Consider the following 23,505-nt stretch of genomic DNA (forward strand, 5'->3'; position numbering starts at 1 on the left):
TCTACAGAATCAAATAGTATGGTATTTCCCCAATTAAGAAAAATAAAATTTCTCCCTTATGTCTCTTTGAAATGTTTGTTTCTTACTACCACCTTACTAGAATTTAATCAAGGGAGTATCTGGTTTATCATCAAAATGTTAAATTTTTGTGCTCATTTCTTTTATTTAAATACATTCACATTATTGAAATTTCAAAGGAGGTAAAAGGGTAAAAGAAAAAGTCTCACTCTCACCCATGTCTCACAATATCCAGATCCTGGTGACAACCAATTGTATCATATTTTATAAATCTATCCAGAAATACATATATTTAATCATTAATGTTTAATAACAGTCTCATTTTAAGAAACTATACAACTTAGAGGTATTTAACTTCCTGAAGCAATTTGAAAACCAGTACCCTAGACTTCAGTATAGGGCTTTCCAGAGCTCATATAAGCTTTTTTATATTCATTCTTTGGTTTGTTAATTCACTCACTCATGTAACAGATATTTATAAATGTATGCAGTACCTCAATAGAAGATGGAAGTTGAAAAAAATCTTCAAAGCTGATCAGTACAGGGACGGTCAAATTGGTATCCAACCTCAAGTCAACCAACAAGTTCCTTAAAAGATTTTTTAAAATGCCTTACAGGAGACTTTCATTTCTATTTGCAACTGAGCATTTTTCTAGACTTTACAAGATCTCAAATTCCACAATGCTTATCAGACCACTTTGTAAGCACAAGTGCACGTGGATTTTGAGTTTGTTTTTGGGGATTGAACCAGGGGTGCTTTACAACTGAGCCACATTCCCAACTCTTTAATTTGTGGTTTTGTTAAGTTGCTTAGGGTCTTTCTAAGTTGCCCAGGCTGGGCCCCCAACTTGTGATCCTCCTGCCTCTGCCTCCTGAGTTGCTGGGATTACAGGCACGCACCATGCCCAGCACAAGTGTACTCCGAGGTGATTAGAACTCCTGCAATTTTTAGGAAAGAACTTTATTAATAGGGCAATATTAGAGTCATTGTTTTCAGTATAAACTTTTCAGTAAGTTTATTATTTTTAAATTCAGTTTGTTGTGGGCTATTGTACAGGTTATTTTGTTGGTCAATCAGGAACTTACATTAAGTCAGTAGCAATTGAGATGATTAGATTAGAGATTTAATTTGGATAAGGAGTAAGGACTTGCTGATAGATTGAATGTGAACTGTTGGAATTTATTTGTGGTGCTTGGGATTGAACCCAAGGCCTTATGCATGCAAGGCAAGCACTCTACCAACTGACCTATATTCCCAGCCCCTGAGCTGTTGGTATAGCAGAGCTAATATTAATTCCAAACATGCCAATGTAGTTATACTTTCTGATCACTGCCAAATTCCTTTTCTATAGCTATTAAGTCTTTTAAGCTATTAAGCCCATCTAAATGGGCTATTATAAATGTCCAATAGCTCCTGGTCTACCCAATCCTTTACCTGTGTAGATGAGAAACTAGGACATAATTTGAAAGGGCTCAACTCATGCCACCTACTACTGTCCTTGAAGAGTGAGACTAAAAACCCTGAAGCATTTAATTCAACTTTAATTCAACCCTGCAAGCATTTCTCAAGTGTCCCTTTTGTGTCAGGCAATATGCCAGTCACTAGGAATGAAAAGATAAAGAAAGCACAGTCCTTGAAATTAACCCAGTAAGGAGGGATAACGTAAGTGGATAAACACTTACCACAAATTTTCTTTTTTTTTCTTTTTTTTACTGGTCCTTTTTAGTTATACATGACAGTAGAATCCATTTTGACATAATTATAAAAGCATGGAATATATCTTGTTCTAAATCAGTTACCAGTATCTCCCTCCCCCCCCCCCCCGCACCCATCCCTCTATTGATCTTTCTGCCAATCACAAATATTCTTTATGGTGTCATGGGGAAATGGTGGGAAAAAGACTTCATCTTGTTTGGAACAGGTGCTCAGAGTACAGCAATGAATGAGCAAAAGCTCCCATCAGTGTTGAAGGTTCACGTCAATTAAAGTCCAACTATGGAAACAAAGTAGGAAAATGCACCAGAGAAAAATACCCTGTGACAGTATGCATGGGCATCTGCAGTGGCTTAGGTGAACCTGTAGGGTGACCAACTCGTCCTGTTTGCTAGAGATTTGCCCAGTGCTAGCACTGGAAGTCCCATGTCTCAGGAGCCCCCTTCATTCTGGATAAGCAAAATGGTTGGTCACTCTATACACAAAACAAATGGCAGCTCATATTTATTGAAGGCCTTTCATTAGCAAGGGCCATAGGTAAGCATTGTGGTCTCCACGCTAAGGGAGTATGAGCTCTAGGGGAAGAGAGGAGACACGTGTTTAGGAAATGATAATCACTCATTGAAGCCAAGATAGTACATTCAGAACACGCTTACAGGTGGTGTGTGTGTACTGAGATGGAGGACATGGGATTTAAGGTAGACCTGAAGAACCAGCATAATTACAAAAGTAGAGGAAAAGGAAAGAGGTAAGGGAAAGAGCACTAGTCAACTATTTACTGCACAACTCTCAAACTCAACGAGTTCAGCTTACTCTGTCCACCCCTTCCTCTTCTTTTCGTCTCACTGTGTGGCATCACTATCCATCTGTTAACAAAGGAAGAAACAAACATGAAGCTATGGAAGTGGAAAATACTGGAATATAGAGGGAAGGTTAGGAGATGTGTTGACTCAAGAAGGTGGTTCCTGAAGAGAGTGGAGGAACAGAAAACTGGAAAACGTACATTCATGCGCATACTCAGCAAACACTCAGTGCTTATTATTGGCTATGTTTTGGAAAAAAAAAATACCATTTCCTCTCTCAGAGAGTCAATAGGGGAAGCAAGCAAATAAAAAAAAAAATAAAATTAAAAAACCACTGTAGAGAGAGGAGTGCAGAATCTGTATCTCCTGGGTTGAAAGCAAGAAAGTCTTCTAGATTTAAGAATTGAAGAAACAGAAGGGAGTTCGTTGGAAGAACAAAGAAAGGAAATCATTCAAGCAGTGTGGACGGAACACTTAAGGTACAGAACCCTGAGAGAAGGGAGCACATTGGGAAGCCTGAAGGAGTTAGTCTGAACTTTCTGTAGTGAGTAGAAGGTAAGTCTGTAGAAGGGCAGAGTGAATCACGGAGAACTTTGTGGGCAGCTTTTGGACTTTATCCTCAAGTAAATGGGGAAACACTTAAGGGTTTTAAGCAGAAGGGTGGCCTGATCCAATTTGCATTCTAGAAATATCAGACTGTTGGCAATGGGGAGAATAAACTGATTACAGAGGGCACAGCCAGAGAGAGGGAGACCAGCAGGGCAGAGACTAACAAGCTCCTGAATAAGGAATCTGAGGTGAGATGCAGGGATAAAGTGACTTGGTGTTTATTGGGTGTGTGTAGGGGTGAGGGAAAGAGAGGAGGAAAGGATAACTCCCAGGCATCTGGATCAAGTGACTGGTGAGACAGAAAGGGGAGGAAGAGGTAGAAATAATTACTTGGACACTTTCAAGTTTGAGATTCACGCCGAAAGCAATTGAATGGTGCAGTCCAGCGGGAAAGAGATCCATACTGGAGAGAGGGGGCGTTGGTCATCAGCAGGATATAGATAGTAATGCAATTCTAAGAATACAATGATTCTTCTGGGCAGAGTGTGTAGAATGAGAAGGAAACGGGGTGAGAAAACTCCTGGGATATCCACATTTGAGGAAGCAGCAGAGAACGAGATAATTTCAGATATGGAGTCTCTACAAGTTTGGGCCTAATTCAGAGATCAGTGGGGAGATGAGGAAGAATGTTTGAGTGGAAGATGTTATGTTGAAGATAGTGCTTTAAAAACATTGGGTGGGGGAAGTGCAATCCAAAGATGATTACAAGTATCCAAGTGGCAAGACCTGAATGGTGCTAAGCAATGAGTCCGGAAGCACACCGAAAGCTTTTTCAAGCTTTACCTTCTTAGCTCTTCAAGCAGCGTAAGAATCTTGTGGTGGGCCAGCTGCGGTGACACACACCTGTAATCCCAGTGGCTCTGGAGGCTGAGGCAGGAGGATAGAAAGTTCAAAACCAGCTTCAGCAACTTAGTGAGGCCCTAAGAAATTTAGTGAGAACCTGTCTCAAATTTTTTTTAAAAAAGGGTGCTGGGGATGTGGCTCAGTGGTTAAGGGGCTCTGGTTGCAATCCCTTGTCCACCCCCCACCAAAAAAAAATCTTGTAGTGGTAGAGGCAAAATGTGTATTTTGAGAAAAATTCTCCTAATCCCACCCTATCCCTCATTTCTTGGTGATGAGTGTCTTACCATTTGGACATGAGGTGTCCTCCAAAAGTTCCTGTATTAATACAAGAATATTTAGAGGTGAAATAATTAGATTATGAGCGCTGGAATGTAAGTAGTCCATATAATTTGAATAAACTGGGTGGTAACTGTAGGGAGGCAGGGCATGGTTGGAGGAGATGGGTCACTGGGGGTGTGCCCTGGAAGGGTTCATCTTCCTTGTGGCCTTTTACCATTTTCCTCTCTGCTTCCTGGCTGCCATGAGGTGAGTAGCTCTCCTCTACCATGCCCTTCTTCCATGATGTTCTGTCTCATTGAATAGTCAGATAATAAGATAAAGGCAGACAGGACAGTGGGCCCCAAAGAAGCTTCTCTAAGTAGATAGGAAGTACAGAGTACTCCCCTGGCAACCTCCCTTTGACTCAGAGAGGCAAGATGGACCTAAGTGGAAACTACAGATACTTTCAAACAGCTTAACGGGCACAACCAATCAGAATGTTGCAAGCCCAACCAATGAACAAATCATCTTCCAGATACCTAATTATACTAAAAGTTAAGCAATATTCCAAAACTGTTGGACCAATAGACAGCATTCTTTGGATGCCTGTTCAACATAAATATTGAGCAATGCCCCCTACTGTGCAGACATATTACCCCCTACAGTAGTACTCTTGGGGGTACTATTGAGACCCCTCTCATATGACAAGAGCTCTGTTTCTTTTCTTCTTGCTTGAATAAATCTTACACTTTCTCACTTACCCTCCATTGTCTGTGGATTTCATTAGAATTCATGAGACAAGGACCTGAGAAGGAATTGCTGGTGGTCTGCTGCTGAATGGTAACCCTAGCAGGTGTTGCCTGCTGGGGCACTGAAAGAGCTGCAACCCAAACAGACCCTGCCTGCCATAACAGGAAGAGCAGAAATCTGATTTCATCACCTTGGGCGCGAAGAAATGGAGTCAGCCCACCATAGACTAAACCTCTGAAACCATTCGCCAAAATGAACTACTCCTCTACGTTACCCTTTCTCAGGTATTTTTGTCACATCAAAGAAAAGTTGACTAACACAAGTGTCTTTAAACTAGAATTGACCTTGGGATGAGTTCTTACAAAGAAATGCTGGAACTCTTTGAATGAAGATAGAGTTGGTGGGGTGGGTGGCATGTCAAAGGGAAGAATTGCTGGTGATTTCAAGGTTTTCAGCTGGGTAATCAAATGAACTTGGAACCCTTAACAAAAGAAACCGAGCCAGTTTTCTTTTGTGGGAGGGATGTCAGAGGAAGGAAGGAAAAGGGAAACAAAGATAAATCTAAGGTTAGACAAGTTGAGTTAGTAGAGGTTTTTTTTTGTTTGTTTTTAGATTGTTGAAGCTGGATCTTTATTTTTAAAAAGAGGTGATGACATGTTGTATATTAATTTGAGGAAAGAAGAAGATTATATTGAACAAAAAAGGAAATTATCTACCAACACAAACTTCTTTTTCCTCTTCAGGGAAAAAAAAAGCATGACAGATACAAATGCATAAAAGATGCATAGCACATTATTTGCTTCAAGGTTTTCTTCAGTGCCAAGAGGTCAGTAGGATGACACAGGAAAAGAACCCTGGAGCCCAGAATAGTTCCTTCTATCTGCTGTAGCAGTGAGCCAAAGACCAGAAACAAGACGGCCCTCACACCTCACAAATAGGGCTGAGTGACCACTTGGGTTATATCGTGTGCACACACACACACACACACTCTCTCTCTCTCTCTCTGTGTCTCTCTCTGTCTCTCTCTCTCACTCACCTACTTGTATTCTTAATCCCTAATCGCCTTCCACACAATATTATAACATATCATTTCATGCTAATTTTACAGAGGAAGCAAACATCTATCTACCAACTAAGTACTTCCTCCCTCTTTAAAGCAAGTACCATGTGAGGTTTTCAGCATTCTTAGCTTCTTGGCTAGCTAAGTCCCCATCTTTTCTTTTTAATATTTTTAGTTGTAGATGGACACAATACCTTTATTTTATTTATTTATTTGTATGTGGTGCTAAGGATTGAACCCAGTCTCTCACACATGCTAGGCAAGCGCTCTGCCACTGAGCTCCAACCCCAGCTCAAAGGCTTCATCTTGACTCACTAAGTCCCATTCACACACAGTGAGCATAGTGATTGTCTTTCCCAGCTTCCTGGGGTCTGTTGGATGAGAGTAGAGAGTAGACCTTAATACTGTGTAAGGTACGATTTCATTCCTTGCACTTGTTGGACTCCATATTCCAACATGAATTGTTTGAGTATTGGTCTAAAGTATTACATCAATTCAATGATTTAGTACAGCACCATTTCCTTCTGGGTGTTAGGAAGGGTCAGGGAATCAAGGTGAGGAGGAAACAGCTTTATACTCTCTTGAGCAGAGGGGGGAGGTCAAGCACACAGAAAATTATAGAATAACAAGATAGAGGACATATGATAAATGAGAGAAAAAAGGAGGAAAAATCATATTCTGGTGGGAGAATGAAGACCAAGTGACAGGGAAGAGCTAAAAATTTAAACTTGACTTTCAAGAGTGCATAGAATATCAATGAGTAGATATGTAGAGGAAAGAGAGAGAACAGCCACATAAGAGGAGAACATGAGCAAGGTCACTGAGATAGGAATACATGTGGTTATTTGGAGAACTGCAAATAGTTTTGTTTGACTGGGGCATGAAGGAAGAGTAGGCGATAAAGTTAGGAAGGCAGGTTGGGGGCCTATGATAAAGGATTTGAATGCCAAGGTGAGAACCTTGCACTCAATTCTTTGGGCAGTGGGGAGCTATGGAAGACTTTGGAACTGGGTGGTAACCTTAGACCTGGATCTAAGAGGCTTCCTCCCACAGCTGTTAACAGAAAGAATTAAGAGGGGAGAGGCTATGAGCAGAAAGGAATTTTGGACAGGTTGGGCTTAACATGCCTGTGGACTCTCCAAATACAAATGTTCATTAAAACTTGGAATAGTTAGAGTCTGGTATTCAGGAGGAAGATACGGTTCAGGTGTTTGTAGCCTGTTTCTCCATCTATAAACCGGGGACAAGAATGCTTACTTTGAGGATCGTTTTAGGGAATCAGAGAGAATGCTTGTAAACACTTATCACAGTGCCCAACTCACAATGAGCATGTGATAGAGATTTAGTGATGGTAATTGTGGTGGTAGTACCAGAAGCACTTGAAAGTCCTTCCCTGTAGTCCTTTTGTTCTCCCCAGAATTCTGCCATGAGTTCAGGAAACAAAACCATATGACAAACCCCTGTTGTAGCTGGAATTGCCCTTCCCCTAAGATAACCAAGCCTGTATGTTAGGACACAAGGTTACACTGGCTCCTTTCCCCTTAAGGTAACCACTCTCACTGGAGAACCCATAGTCCCTGCTCAATAGAACTCTGTTGAATGTCTCTTTGTTTTCTCTTCTGGGTCCACACACAGCAACTCAGAAGAGTTATAACCTGGGATGGATAAATGAACGGAGCTAAAAACATGTCAAGTGCTATTTATTGTTTAGGGTCATATGGTGAGTATAAATATTTGTAAAAACACAAACAAAAAAATTTACATACCCTTGTCTTAAACACACACATATGCACACATGCACATGCTAAATGGACATTTAAAACACTGAATTCAGAAAACTGGTTACTTCCTAGAAGTAGGGTAGGAAGGAGAATAAAAATAAAAGAGATATCCAGAGGATTTCAACTATATCTGTAATACTTTATACCTTTTATATCTGTATCTTAGACAGGTAGGTGTGTACTATATTATTCTCTACCTAGCTTGTATGTAGGAAGTAATATATTAAATATGTATATATTTTTAAATTTTAGAATGAAGAAGGTAGGGTCTCTATTTTACAAATGGTGAGCTTGAGCTGAAATTTGGACTTTCACAAAAAGGGAAACTAATGTAGAGAAAATCCTTTGCAGCCTGCATTTGATCCAGCCAGCAGACAGACTGCCAACTTTCATGCACCAGAGTAGGGATTTCCCCCCAGAAGAGCTGGGTAATGGATGAGATAGATCCTCCAGCACTTCCCTAGAGGATACCCTTCACAGAAAAAGTGACACTGAAGTAGCATCAGCAGAGAAAAAGCTAGAGGAACAGATGGTTTGCTGAAAGAAAAACATGGAAAATGCAATTCCTTAGATTCCTGGGGAGAAAGGAGCTTAGATGAGGAAGTAATTGCCTGTGAGTGTCAGCAGTCAAGAAAGTTAGAAAGAGAAGACAGTTTGATTTGTCCAGAAAAATATTTGTATTGACTTTAGCAAGAACAAATTCAGCAGTACAAAAAGCTATGAAGAAACTTCCACTTCCAGACCTGAACATTACCTAGAACTGAACTTGCCCTCTCACCAGTAAATAACTAGAAAATTGGGTAAAATGTTCGAAACAATTGTTTTCATTGGACAACACACAGGGCAGGATTGTGATCCCTGAGAGGAGAGAAGCAAATGAAGTGATCCTTGCAATATTCCTGGCTCTCTGCCTGGAGGCACTTTCCAGACCATAAGGAAGGGAATCCAAGTAGATGCAACACTCTTGCTAAGTTGAGAAGGAAAATATCAGAGTTTGGGATACCTGAAATTTGTGAGGCAGAGTCCCAGAGAAGAGGGAGGTATGCAGAGAAAGAGCTCCAGAAATCTTAAGTCCACTTGAATCTTAGGCTAAATACTAAAATCAATGAGCTTCCTAAGGTACACCTCCATAAGAATGGGCAAAGAAAGCTCCCAGGAAGCTGCAAGTTAAACCATTTCCTGAGCTTTCAAGTTCTGACCAGGCTGAATGGAGAGACCTGTTGAACCCCTGTGGCATTCAGAAGAGACCCTGTCCTGGGTTTGAACCCAGCACTACTTTAAAAAACCCACCAATAGAAATGGACTCCAAAATAATGGCAATTATGCAATGAAGTGGCAAGAATTATAATAATATTATTATAAATATGCTCAATGTAAAGGAAAATATAAAAGTAATGAAGAATAGATATGAAACTATGAAAATGACATATCTAGAGTTGAAAAGTACAGTATCTGAAATGAAAAATTCACCCAATAGACTTAACTGCAGTTTGAACAATGCAAAAGAAAAGATCAATGGACTTGAAAATATAGCAACAGACACTATCCATATTACAAAGAGGAGGAAAACTGGGAAAAAAAGAAGGAAGAGATCCTCGGTGACCCATAAGAATATGACATATTATTAAACATAGTGTAAGCGAAACCCAAAAGAAGGGTAGGGAGAGCAGAAGAAATAATGGCAAAACATTTTCCAAACTTGATGAAAATTATAAACTCATAAATTTGAGAAATGCAACAAGCCTCAAACGGGATAAAAATTGACATAGAAAGTGCATTCTGATTCTTTTTTTAATAATGGAGTGATTTTATGAATGGACTGTACTGAAAGGTGATAGTTCAGGTTGGAAGCAACGGCTCAAGCCTGTAATCCCAGGTGGGAGGCTGAGGCAGGAGGATCATATGTTCAAAGCCAGCCTCAGCTATTTAGCAAGGTCTTAAGCAACTTAGCAAGACCCTATTTCTAAATAAAATATAAAAAAATGGCTGGGGATGTGGCTCAGTGGTTGAGAGCCACTCAGTTCAGTCCCTAGTACCAAAGGAAAAAAAAAAGAAAAGAAAAGAAAAGAAAAACGTGATAGTCTAGGAAGGAGAAAGTCCTGTAAAATGTAGGGAAATGTACAACTTGTGACGTAGAAAATAGAAGGCAGCTAAGGGAGCACAACAGGGAAAAATGATAAAGGAGAAGAGATGGATCATGTACAGGAACCAAATACTGAAAAGTACAAATTACATAATAAAGAGAGAAACTCATGGAAATAAAAGAGGGTGGAGTGGCATCTGCAGTTTTCATCCTTTCCCCTTGTCCCTTTGTCCCCATACTTTATTTTGAACAACAGACATCTCGGAACAGATCTTGAAGCTTCATTCTCTTCCTAGGCAACCTATCCTGCAGTTCAGTGACAGCATAGTAACCTTCCTTAACCAGAAGAATCACATCACTCCTCTGTTAAACATCTTTAGAGAGATTGGAACCCTCAGCAGACCCTCTGTAAGGTGGCCACAGAGGCAGACCATGCCTCTCCACTATTAAGTGTGTCAGCTTGGCCCTCGACTTCTCCAAGCTTCCTGTCTTTAGAGCTTCATGCTATTCCCAACTTTATTTTTCTTTTATCAAACCCAGATCTCTTTCTATCTCTGAACCACAACCACTAGAGGAGGTTTATGCTTCATTTGCCTCTTTTGGCTAAGTACACCCATGTCTCCTCTCTGTCTCTTACTTGCCTGGAGTCCTGATTGTTGGAAGTTTACATTGGCTCTCAACTGCAGTTTATAGATCTTGAACCTGGGAAGCCACAAAACTGTCTTCCTGTAACCAGAGCTCCTTGCTTGAGAAGCAAAGAGGCACCAAGGAAAGCAGGCCGAACTTAGAATGAGGCTTGCCTCACGGCCCTGATTCTGCCATAGACAGTCTAGGACTATGTTGTTCAATACTGTAGCCACTAACCAAATGTGGCCAATGAGCACGTGAAATGTGTAGCTGAAGAACTGAATCTCAAATTTTAACTAAATGTAATTAATCCTAATTTTGATTTAGTACATGCAACACTGTTAGTCATTTTTCCATTAAACATATTGTGGAAAATGTTGTTATATTGTAATGCATGTGTTGGGTGCATGTATAGCTTCTAATATACACAAAAGCACATGTCTAGTTGACATTAATAGATTGATTGATTTTTTTTTACACATCAATGCAACACTATGTTTTTTTTTTGGGGGGGGGGGTGCTGGGGATCAAACCCAGGGCCTTGTGCTTACAAGGCAAGCACTCTACCGACTGAGCTATCTCCCCAGCCCCCAACACTATGTTTATTTGAATATTTTATGCAGGCAATGCAAGTTATAGTAATATCTATGTAAGTCAAAATTGGTAATGAAATCGAAATACTTATTTTAATCTTAAACATGTATTATAAATTATGTATATAATATATAATAAATTATAATTTATTATGATATAATAAATTATATTCTAGTTTTAAAAATAAGTATGGAAAAAATTTTAATACTTAAAATTAAAAGACCTACTACTAACACAGAACTGAGTAGAAATACAGAAACTAGAAAGTACTATGACTGGAACAATGGAGAGAAGACACTGAAAGAGAACAAGTCCTAAATTACAAAATGAATGCTGCTGTGATTTGAATGTCTGCTTCAAAATTATGTTGAAATTTAATCACCAGCATGATAGTGGGAGATGGGACCTTTAACATTATCACTGGAGTGGGTTAGTTATCCTGAGCGTGCCTTTATTATAAAAGTAAGCACTTTCTCTGAACTCTCTCTCTCTCTCTCTCTCTCTTTTTTTTTTTTTTTTTTTTGTCAGTAAGAAGAATCAGATAGGAGTAATCAGGGTGTTGCAAGTCCTGAGCATGCAAACACATTGATCACATACCACACAAACTCCAATTATCATGTTCTATTCTGCCCTTGCAAAGGAGAAACAGGTAAGGATTATGCAACCTGATAATGCTATTGCTCTCTTGTTCCCAACTTTTCTCTGCTTGCTTGTAGGCTTCTTCACCTTGTGATGCTTTTTGCCAAGATATGACACAGCGTGAGGGCCCCTAACAGATGCCAGCACCATGCTTTTAGAGTTCTCAGTCTTCAAAACTGTGAGAAATAAATTTCTTTTCTTTATAAATTATCTAGTCTGTGGCGTTCTGTTATTGCAGCAGAAAACAGACTTAGACAGATGGCAGTTGCAATTTGCTGCAACAGAGCAAAATGAAGATGCTGTTTTATAAAAATCTTTTAAATATAAAGTAGACAACAGTAGGAGACATCTCCAGAAAACACATAGTGAATTTAATGTTTCTTTCTAACAGCTAAAACAGAAAAAATATTAGTTGCCTGAAATTACTATTAGATGTCCAACAAATATTTTTAAACAATTTTTAGCAGGATCTAAGTTTATAATGTTGGCCAACTATAAGATGACTTGGATACTTATACAAAAGAACTGTTTTTAGATGGAGAGGTAGTCAAAGAAATTACTATTTTAGTTATGGAAATTATGTTGGAAAAAGTATGAGGAAAAACTTGTAAGATATTTTACAAATAGTGAAAGTTTGGTACAGCCAATATGGAAAACAGTTAGGAGGTTTCTCAAAAAATTAAAAGTAGAAAAACTACCATATGGTCCAGCAATTCCACTTCTGGGTATATATCCAAAGAAAATAAAATCACTATCTTGAAGAGATATCTGTACTCTGTTCATTGCAGCATTATTCACAGTAGCAAGATATTAAAATACCCTAAGTGCCTGATGATGGATGAATGGATAAATAAAATTATATATCTAAATACATAACACATTTATATATATTTTATATATAAGTATATATAATATATTTTATAAGTATATATAAAACATATGATTTTCAAAATTATATGTAAAATTATATATTTTTGTATATGTAATTTTCTATATCCTTATATAGTATATACACATAAAATTCAACCTTAAAGAAGGAAATTCTGCCATTCGCTACAACATGGATAAACTTGGAGGACATTATGCTAAGTGAAATAGCCAGATACACAAAGAAAAATACTGCATGATCTCAATTATATGTAAAATCTAAAGAAGTTGAACTCGTAATGAAACAGAGTAGAACGGCGGTTAGTAGGGACTGAGGATGGGTAAGGGAAATAGGAAGATGCTGGTCAGAGGGCACAGCCTTTCATATATAAGATGAATAAGTTCTGGAGATCTAATGTATAGCATGGTGACTTCAGTGAATAATAATATATACTAGAAATTTCCTAACAGTGGAACTTAAGTGTTCTCACCACATGCACAAAATAAGGGTTACTATGTGAAGTGCTGGATATGTTAATTAACTTAATTTGGTAATCATTTCATGATGTATGTCAATCATATTATACATCTTAAATATACATGTTTTTTATTTGTCAATCATACCTTAATAAAGCTAAAGGGGAAAAAAAAAACCCTGAAAACGCTTCAGTTATGCAAACAAATAATTGTCCATTGAATACAAAATCTTTCTAACAATATCAAACTTCAACTGATTGAAATTTTGAAAGATTGCTTTGACTTTCTTCAGCTTTAGAGGAATCATGAGATTTAAGAGACACCACCTATTAACACTTTGAATATGTTTTGTCTCAAAAGACATTCAGACATTTAAAAAATTGTTGTCATATTGCAGCCTAAAGATTGAATTTAGTGGTATAGATATTTTTGTCTTTCACACCTGTCAAAGAAAATCTTTAGCTAGATATGGAAAACAGCTCCCATCACACTGAAGGGTGCCCTGGCTATGTTAAATCAAAATTTTGGATTTTTTATATTTTAAAGCAAGAAACTGATCTTTTGTCTCTTGCTTTGCTTCTTTTAGATGATATATCTTAAAGATATTTAAATGTGTTCAGCTTTCTGAAAAGTGTCATGAATATTGTGAAAATCGTTTTATACGGGTGCAAATGTTATGAATCATCCTGTGATAGAAAGAAGTAGAAGAAAAGTAATTCAGTGACCTTGTGCTCTTTGCCAATGCTCATTGGTTGAGTAGTTGAGTTTTTTTTTTTTTTAAACTATTATATTGTTAATTTTTACTTGAGATTATCTTGAAACAAAAGGAAGACTTACCAAATATTCAATAAGCAAAGATAGCAGTGTGATTTGTTTTCTCACTGATATCACACTGCATGTGAATGAGCTAAATTTGAAGCTCCAAGGCAAAGAAAAGTTTATCTGTGACCTAGCTTGACAGGTACAAGACTTTATGTTGAAATTGAAATTTTTTTATTTGTCAATAGACACAAAATTTTATTTTACTTATTTATTTTTATGTGGTGCTGAGGATCAAACCCAGTGCCTGACACATGCTAGGCAAGTGTTCCGCCACTGAGCTACAGTTGACACCCTGAAATTGAAATTTTTTATAATACAATCATAACATATTCATCTAACATGAATTAATATGCAGATTTTCATTATAATCAAGAATATTATGCAAATTAACTGTAAAGAGTAAAAGAAAAATGCAGAACACATTAATGATATTGATGAATTTATGGTCGCTTTTCAATTTTTGCAATACCCTTTGAATTCAGTAGGTGTTTTTTGTTTGTTTTTGTCTTTGTGGTACTAGAGGTTGAACCTAAGGTGCTCTACCACTGAAATATAACCACCAATCCTTCTTATTTTTATTTTTAAATTTTGAGACAAGATCTCCCTAAATCACCCGGGTAGACCTCAAACTTGTGATCTTCCTGCCTCAGCCTCCGGAATTGCTGGCATTACAGAGTGCACTACTGTGCCCAGCTAAATTCAATGTTAATAATTCTGAGTTGGCCAGGTGTAGTGGTACCTGCCCATGATCTCAGCTACTCAAGAGGCGGAGGCAGGAGAATTGCAAATTTAAGGTCAGCCTGGGCAACTAAGTGAGACCCTGTCTTAAATCTAAATTTTTAAAATGGACTGAGGATGTAACTTGCTTCCCAAGTATGCGTGGGGCTCTGGGTTTAATTCCCAGTATTATAACAAAATAGCAATAAAAATAAATTACTGAGTTGACACAAAAATTAGTGACTTCCTTAAGAAACATAATTTTGAAATTGATGGGGTTTTGCTTCAAAGTCATTTCTAAAATAAATAGATTTCACAATATGGATGCAAATATTTAAAAAAAACAAAAATTATTTTTGGTATTCAACTCAGTTATTAGAAAACTGTTACATGTGTTGGAAATAAATTGAGCATATGGAGCTATTTTTTTCAACTAAGTATTATGTAAAATATAAATACAGGTCAAGTATTTCTGATGCAAATTTAGTATTTGAGTTCAAATATGATGCAAGTTTTAAAATATACACTGGATTTAGATGATTTCACATAAAAAATATAAAACATATAACTAATAAATTATTTACAAGTTGAAATGATAATATTTTGGGTTGTTGGCTAAGTAAAATGTAACATTAAAATAAATTTAACCTGTTTCTTGTTACTTTTTAATGTGGCTACTAGAACATTTAAAATTATGTGGTTAGCTCACATTATATTTCTGTTGGCAGCTTTGCTCTGGGGTTGAGGCTTTGGAGGCTGGGTTCTGAAGCCAGGCAACCTAAATTATTCATGAGTCTAGTCTCTGACACCCGGTAGTTATACCACATTAGACAAATTTTTAAATGTCTCCATATTTCATTTTTTCCCATCTAAAAATGGGACTAGCAAGTGTTCTTACCTCATCTGGCTGTTTTAAGCATACTTAAATAGTGTCTGGCACATAGTAATTACCATGTGTAATAGCTATTATTATTTTTACCGTTATTATTAATTATGTGATCTTGAGAAGTTCCTTACCATTAATTTACTCACGTGTAAAATGGTGATAACAACATCTACCTCACGAGTTTATTCCTTGAGTTAAATGAGACTATATACAAAATTGCTTATCAGAGGTAAGTACCCACTGCATATTTGCCGCATCTTCCAGATTGTAACTGGTTTCAGAAGTCTCTGTAATCTGTCTCAGCCACAACTCAAATCCAATAGTGTGTGTGGTGTGTGCGAAAGAAGTTGTAAACTATAAGATGCTCTTAATTGCTAAACAGTATTTTTACTGTTCTTCATTGTGAGACTCTAATGAGGATATGTCGCTAACGGTATGTCAGAGACTCCCTGCCTCCACTTTCTTCCTATCTAGGCTGAAGAGTCATTTTTCTATAAGGCCCTCAGTGTAGACTCCAGCCCTAGTATAATCATTCTCCCCACTAAATTCCTGAAACATTTCCTGCCCAATGCATATATTTGGCATTTGGTCCTAAGCTACCTTGTATTGTTGTTTAATGGCATTGATTTTGTTCCCCTGGTCAGGTTAGGGAGAGTGTCTTATAATTTGTGAATTCCCCAATGACATATGATAATTGCTCAAAAAATATTTAGCTAACAAATGGAAACATTTGGAAAAACTAAAGGGAAAAAATTTGACCCGGGAGAACCTGGTATCCTCTGCAAAGAACAAAAAATGTCACTGGAGAGAGGATGTTTTACGTAAAAGTTTGAGATAAGCATGAAAGGACTGAACAGAGCTGATATGAAAATTGAGAAGAGCAGAGGTGGTGGCCAAAGGCAGAGGTCAGGGAGCTCAGTGGACATCCACCCCTCTGGACAGTCCTACCACTCAAAGCAGAGCTCCTTTCCCATACACCCAACAACTACTATTTTTGGCCACACTTAATTTTAGAAAATGATATAAAGCCTCAGTCCAATCAGTTCATTTGCCAATCTGACAGTTTATACCCAGAGTTTCTTCCTCCTGCCCTGGAAGCCTTCCCCACACCTACATAATTAAAATGTTGGAAAATTCTTCCTCTACATGAAGTTTTCGGTGAACATTCAAAAGTGAGTAAAATTAGGCCCCTTCCTCTCCTGCTTGCTGAGTTCACACATCTTCCCTGGACACTCTGTTAGGAGAAAGCATCTGGGTTACTGCAGCTCCCACCAACCCCAAACACAGTGCCTACTCCAGAACACTACTCCGTGGCCACTGAATGAATTAATATCACAAAGTTGATTCTTATTTGGGCCACCAGGGAGGAAAAACACAGCTAACATGGAGAGAAAGGAGCTGCTGTTCAAGCATGACTCAGGACTTAACACTCAACACAAGGTTCAGCTTTGTTTTGCGTTTTTGTGTTTCTGAAGTTATGGTGAATTGGCAAGAAGAAAGAGAGACAGTATGGTGGGAGTCAGGAGAGGTGTGATTCCATTCTTGTCACCAACTGCTCTGTGAGTTTGGGCTGGATATCAACTCATTTGGGTTTGCAAAATACAAAGGTGCCTTCCTGCCTCGAAATTCTGTTATCCTAAAGTTAGACCGCTTAACTAGACATCATACACCAATGACAATCACACCAGGAAAGGGATCGATTCTTTCCAGGGAGGAGGATTGGTACTAGACTTGGGGAAGTAGGACTTATCGAGCATGGTCAAGTTGGCTACCAGTTTCAAGGTCATGGACCAGCAGAGACCAGCTTGCTTGGGAATGACGTGGCTGTCCTGATTACTTGCGAATACTCTCTTTTTATCCCACTATGTTCATTCGAATCCCTCTCTGTCTTTCTAACTTTATTTCCAGACCCCAAACCAAAATCTGATTACATAGTTAGCTACTCAGGAAACGCTCTCGGATGCTGATTTTTAATGGACAATGCTGCTTCCTGTTTGAAAAGATACAAACCCATTTTAAAAGCTAGGCTGTGCCCTCAGTATCTACTGTGTCTTGGAAATCAAATGGGCATCTCTATCATTTTAGAGGAAAATTGGACAAAAGTAGGTTAAACTTCTCACAACAGAGTGGGGTGGGGAGCTGTTGAAAAGAGAAATTTTGTTAGCAGGATATGACGAAACTAAACTAAAACTAGTACTGGACGATCTCTCTCTCTCTCTCTCTCAAAATGCCCTTTCCCACCTTCATCTTCAATTTTCTATTTTTTTGTTAGATATAGTTATACATGACAGTCGAATGCATTTTGACACATTGTTCACAAATGGAGCACAAACTTCTCATTCCTCTGGCTGTGCACCATGCAGTCACACCGGTAGTGTAATCATACATGTACATATGGTAATGATGTCCATCTCATTCCACTGTCCTTCCCATCCCCCCTCCCCTCTCCACTCCTCTCTGCACAATCCAAAGTTCTTTCATTCTTCCCTAGCCATCCCCCACCCATTATGGATCAGCAGCCACTTATCAGAGAACATATTCAGTCTTTGGTTTTTTTAGGATTGGCTTATTTTGCTCAGCATGATATTCTCCAGCTCCATTCATTTACCTACAAATGCCATAATTCCATTTTTCTTTAAGGCTGAGTAATATTCCATTGAGTATATGTACCACATTTTTTTTATCTAGTCATCTGTTGAAGGGCATCTAGGTTGGTTCCATAGTTTAGCTATTGTAAATTGAACTGCTGTGAACATTGATGTGGCTGGATCACTGTAGTATTCAGATTTTAAGTCCTTTGGGTATAAATTGAGGAGTGGGATAGCTGGGTCAAATGGTGGTTCCATTCCAAATTTTCTGAGGAATCTCCATACTGCTTTCCAGAGTGGTTGCACCAATTTGCAGTCCCACCAGCAATGTATGAGTGTGCCTTTTCCCCCACATCCTCGCCAACAATTATTGTTGCTTGTATTCTTTTTTTTTTTTAGTGATATTTCCATTTATTTCACTTTTAGTAATAAAATTTTTTTCTATCTCATACATGATTTGACACATATTTTGGTTTAAAATTAACAGTCACAATGGAAGAAACAATGGTTTATTTTTCTAATCAAGTGACCAAGCTGCTAAATCTTAAGGCCTCAACAAATATATCTTATTATTTTCTCTGAACAATAAGATCTTCTATTTTGATTATTCTTGGTGAACAGCAATGTTGTTTCTTCATTGGTTTCCATTGCCAAACAGTCATGACAAACGGTTTAACATGGTGCCTACTGTTTTCAGGGGATTCCATCATATGAATCCTCATTTCCAGTGCAACAGCTATTGGCAATCTTTTGTTGAAAGTCCATCCATCAGGATTTCTCTATTGTGGTTGACCAAGGAGTCCTGCTTTGGCTGCCAGGGCTTCATTCTGCTGAATATGATATTCCTGGAATCTCATGGATATTCTTTGTGTCATTTTCAAATATTTCTGTAAGCAATGTTCTGAACAGGTGATCTCTTCAGGTTTTACTTCTCTTGTTGTGAAGTCTTTTACACAGTCCAAAAAGCAGGTTTCTGTAAGTTTATTGTAGGTTCCAAGGAATTCCCTAAACTGTTTTATCTGATCAGATTCTGGTATTTGTGCAGCCATATTCTTTTGGTATGTTTATTAGTCACCTTTTCTGATGCATGAGTTTCCTTTCTGTTCTGGAAAAGTGGTTGTCCAGCCTTTGCTTGAACGTCTGTCTCCAGTGAGGCCTGATTTCTTACTTAATCACAGGCTCTCGCATCCGACACTGGTACGAGGCTGGGGGGCTGCAATACAGGTCGAGTCTGGGGGTTGAGGGTCGGGGTCAGGGCGCCACGGGCCGCTGGATAGCAGAGAACACCTGTTGCTTGTATTCTTGATAATTGCCATTTTGACTGAGATGAGATGAAGTCTTAAAGTAGTTTTGCTTTTCTATTTATTCTTGTTTTATTTTGGCTTGTTCGGTACTGGAGATTTAACTCAGGGGAACTTGACCACTGAACCACATCCCCAACCCTTTTTGCTTTTTATTTTGAGACAGGATCTCACAGAATTGCTTAGGGCCTTGCTAAATTTCTGAGGCTGGCCTTGCACTTGCAATCCTCCTGTTTTAGCCTCCAGAGCCACTGGGATTACAGGCAAGTGCCACCACACCCTGCTCTCTATTTATTCTTTAAGATAATTCAGATGCCACCATCCCTGACACCCTCTGAACTTGATCTCCCTCCAATTACCTCTGAGCACCCCCAGGCAGATCTCTATCATGGTCTTTATTACAGGATGCTATGATCATCTTTGCTTTGTTTCCTTGACTAAACTAAGCCATAAGTTCTTTGAAGGTAAGACTATCTATTAACTGTTGTGGTGTGACTGGTGGCTTGCACAATGCCAGTCACTTGTAGAAACTCAATAAATATTCATAAGTTAACTAATTAGATATAGGTTGAAGGTAGAACCATCCCAACCAAATGGCACTGGCATAGCACCACAGAATACGCCTGACCGAATTAATATTGTCAAAATGGCCATACCACCAAAAGATTTATACAGATTCAATGCAATTTCTATTAAAATCCCAATGACATTCTTCATAAAACTAGAAAAAACAATCATGAAATTCTTTTGGAAAAATAAAATACCCGAAATAGCCAAAGCAGTCCTTAGCAAGAAGAGTGAAGCAGGAGGCATCACAATACTAGACCTTAAACTATACTACAGAGCAATAGTAACAAAAACAACATGGTATTGGCACCAATGCAGACATGTAGACCAATGGTACAAAATAGAAGACACAGACACAAACCCACATAAATACAGTTATTTCATACTAGACAAAGGCACCAAAAACGTGGAGAAAAGATAGCCTATTCAACAAATGATTCTGGGAAAACTGGAAACCCATATGTAGCAAAATGAAATTAAACCTCTGTCTCTTGCCCTGCACAAAACTCAAATCAAAGTGGATCAAAGACTTACGTACTAAAACAGAGATCCTGTACCTGATAGAAGAAAAAGGATGTTCAAATCTTCATCATGTCAGCTTAGGACCTGACTTCCTTAACAAGACTTCTAAAGTGCAAGAAGTAAAATCAAAAATCAATAAATGGGATGGATTCAAACTAAAAAGCTTCTTCTCAGCAAAGGAAACTATCAATAACATTAAGAAAGAACCTACAGAATGGGAGAAAATCTTTACCACATACACCTCTGATAGAGCATTAATCTCCAGGATATATAAGAACTCAAAAAATTTAATACCAAAAAACCAAATAACCCAATCATTAAATGGGCTTAAGAACTGAACACACACTTCGCAGAAGAAAAATACGATCAGTCACCAAACATGTGAAAAAATGTTCATCATCTCTAGCAATTACAGAAATGCAAATCAAAACTACATTGAGATTTCATCTCACTCCAATTAGAATGGAAATTATCAAGAATACAAGCAACAATAATTGTTGGCGAGGATATGGGGGAAAAGGCACACTCATACATTGCTGGTGGGACTGCAAATTGGTGCAACCACTCTGGAAAGCAGTATGGAGATTCCTCAGAAAATTTGGAATGGAACCACCATTTGACCCAGCTATCCCACTCCTCAATTTATACCCAAAGGACTTAAAATCTGAATACTACAGTGATCCAGCCACATCAATGTTCACAGCAGTTCAATTTACAATAGCTAAACTATGGAACCAACCTAGATGCCCTTCAACAGATGACTAGATAAAAAAAATGTGGTACATATACTCAATGGAATATTACTCAGCCTTAAAGAAAAATGGAATTATGGCATTTGTAGGTAAATGAATGGAGCTGGAGAATATCATGCTGAGCAAAATAAGCCAATCCTAAAAAAACCAAAGACTGAATATGTTCTCTGATAAGTGGCTGCTGATCCATAATGGGTGGGGGATGGCTAGGGAAGAATGAAAGAACTTTGGATTGTGCAGAGAGGAGTGGAGAGGGGAGGGGGGATGGGAAGGACAGTGGAATGAGATGGACATCATTACCATATGTACATGTATGATTACACTACCGGTGTGACTGCATGGTGCACAGCCAGAGGAATGAGAAGTTTGTGCTCCATTTGTGAACAATGTGTCAAAATGCATTCGACTGTCATGTATAACTAATTAGAACAAATTTTTTAAAAATACAGTTGGCTTTGTCTCCAGGCCTCTCCTGGGTGTGAACCTGGAGCTCCAAAGGCAGCCTAGGAGTTGGGTGCTGTAAGTACACACATTCACACTGTTCTTTCCACCTAGACTTGAACTCTTCAGTTCCGAGCTCCATGCTCTCCAGCTTTTAGAAACTATTCTTATTTCAATCCACTCGTTTCCTTTCCCTTCACTTTTCTGCCCTCATCGTTCCCTGTGCCATGTTTTGGGTACCCACTTCCGCGTCTGTTTTTCATGTGTCGGTGTTCGCCCTGGCTCCTCCACCCAGGTCAAAGATCCCCAATGGCCATGGCTCTGCACCAACCCCATTTCAGTGCTGTGTGCACAGTGGAGTTGCCTTCTTCACTGGCCCTGGGCCTATTTGGGATAATTCATCATTCCTACAGTCCAAAGTCTTCACTGCAAGAGGCTAATTTTGCCGCTTTTCCCCGTGACTATTCATTTCTACTGTATTCTCAGCCCTGAATGGTGCTAAGTTACCCAACACTGAAGATTTCACTTCGGTTTCAGAGATATCTAATGAGAAGTTGGTCTGTCTTGATTTCAAAAAGCTCAGAACATTTAAACAAAACGTGACACTTGAACCGGGTTGGAACACATCTACTCTCTCCTAGTGCACATTCTGGAGGAGAAGGAGTAAATGTGGAGTTTGGCCTTTCAGGGATCAGGCTTTCCTGAAACACTACGTCTCTCCTACTGCAAACAGAAACCTATTTTTATATAAGGTCATAACTCTTGACCACGGGGCATATGTTTTTATGGGTTCTTTATTTATTTAAAAAATAATTAGAGGGTTATGCTAAACCATTTTCATTTGCATCCAGTGGTCTGTGCTTGAGAAACGGTGGCTAAAATTAGGAGTGCTGCCTGTAACACCGGGGTGGTTGGAACTGGCCCACAAAGGGATCAGATTCATGACCTTGGCCCTGTTACCACAAAACCAACTAGGATGTGGGCCCAGAGGCCTGGAAAACATGGCGCTTGGCCACAGCTCTACTGAGAAAGAGCAGGCTACCCTGTAGATGGCCAGTTACAGATCCCTATGGCTTCGGTGGCAGTCCCAGAAGGGATTCCTGGTGACCAGCTTTCCCCCTGACATGGCTTTTTACTTGAAATGGTCCCGCTCATGTCAGTAGGAGGAATAAGTCAAGGTAAAAGCCCTTCAAGCAGTGCCTTGTGATGGTGACAGAGCAGACCACGAGGACTGGGTGTATGTGGGTCTGCATCCCGGCACGGCTGCCTGGTTGCTGTCTCAGCTTGGGCAGGTTGCTTAACCTCGCTGACCTTATTTCCTGTGTTATAAAGAGGAATGGTAATGGTCCTACTTTATGTGTTTGCCAAGTGATTAAAGGAGAAAAGGCAGGTAACAGGCTTAGCACAGTGCTTGGAAGATGGCAGAAACTCCGCGGTAGCTCTCCCTCAGATATCAGTAAATTAGAAATAGTTATAAGAAGAAGCCACATTTAAAGTGATTACAAAAGGCAGGGCCCATGTTGGCTCTGCTCTCCGGCTACAACCCCAGTCACTGCTGCCTGCTTTCTTCCAAGGTGACCCAGCTCTGACCAGGGCTGCTAAGTCAGGTAAGACTCTTGACCAGTGTCCCCTGAGCTGGCAGCAGTGGGAGGAGGTGCAGAAGGGCCAGGGGAGAAATAGGGTATCAGTGGGCGGGCTAGGGGAGGAAGTAGGTTTGTGGTGGGGCGAGGGCGGGATACAGAACAGGGATGGGCAGAACTTGAGAGATTTTGAACCGGAAGGAAGG

The 23,505-nt window shown here is 39.1% G+C and overlaps 1 protein-coding gene across 1 annotated transcript; it reads right to left on the reverse strand.

Moving 5' to 3' along the window:
* Window positions 1-18,532: 18,532 nt before the first annotated feature.
* LOC306641745 (mitochondrial import inner membrane translocase subunit Tim9-like) lies at window positions 18,533-19,426 on the reverse strand. Its single transcript, XM_079106984.1, has 2 exons — window positions 19,305-19,426; window positions 18,533-19,211 (listed from the first exon to the last, which is right to left on the reverse strand). Exon 2 carries the CDS (start codon window positions 19,183-19,185, stop codon window positions 18,916-18,918), a length of 270 nt encoding a protein of 89 aa, XP_078963110.1. The 5' UTR covers window positions 19,186-19,211; window positions 19,305-19,426; the 3' UTR covers window positions 18,533-18,915.
* Window positions 19,427-23,505: the final 4,079 nt, after the last annotated feature.

This window comes from Sciurus vulgaris (genome assembly GCF_902686455.1).
Source record: "Sciurus vulgaris genome assembly, chromosome: 12".
Classification (NCBI taxonomy): Eukaryota; Metazoa; Chordata; class Mammalia; order Rodentia; family Sciuridae; genus Sciurus; species Sciurus vulgaris.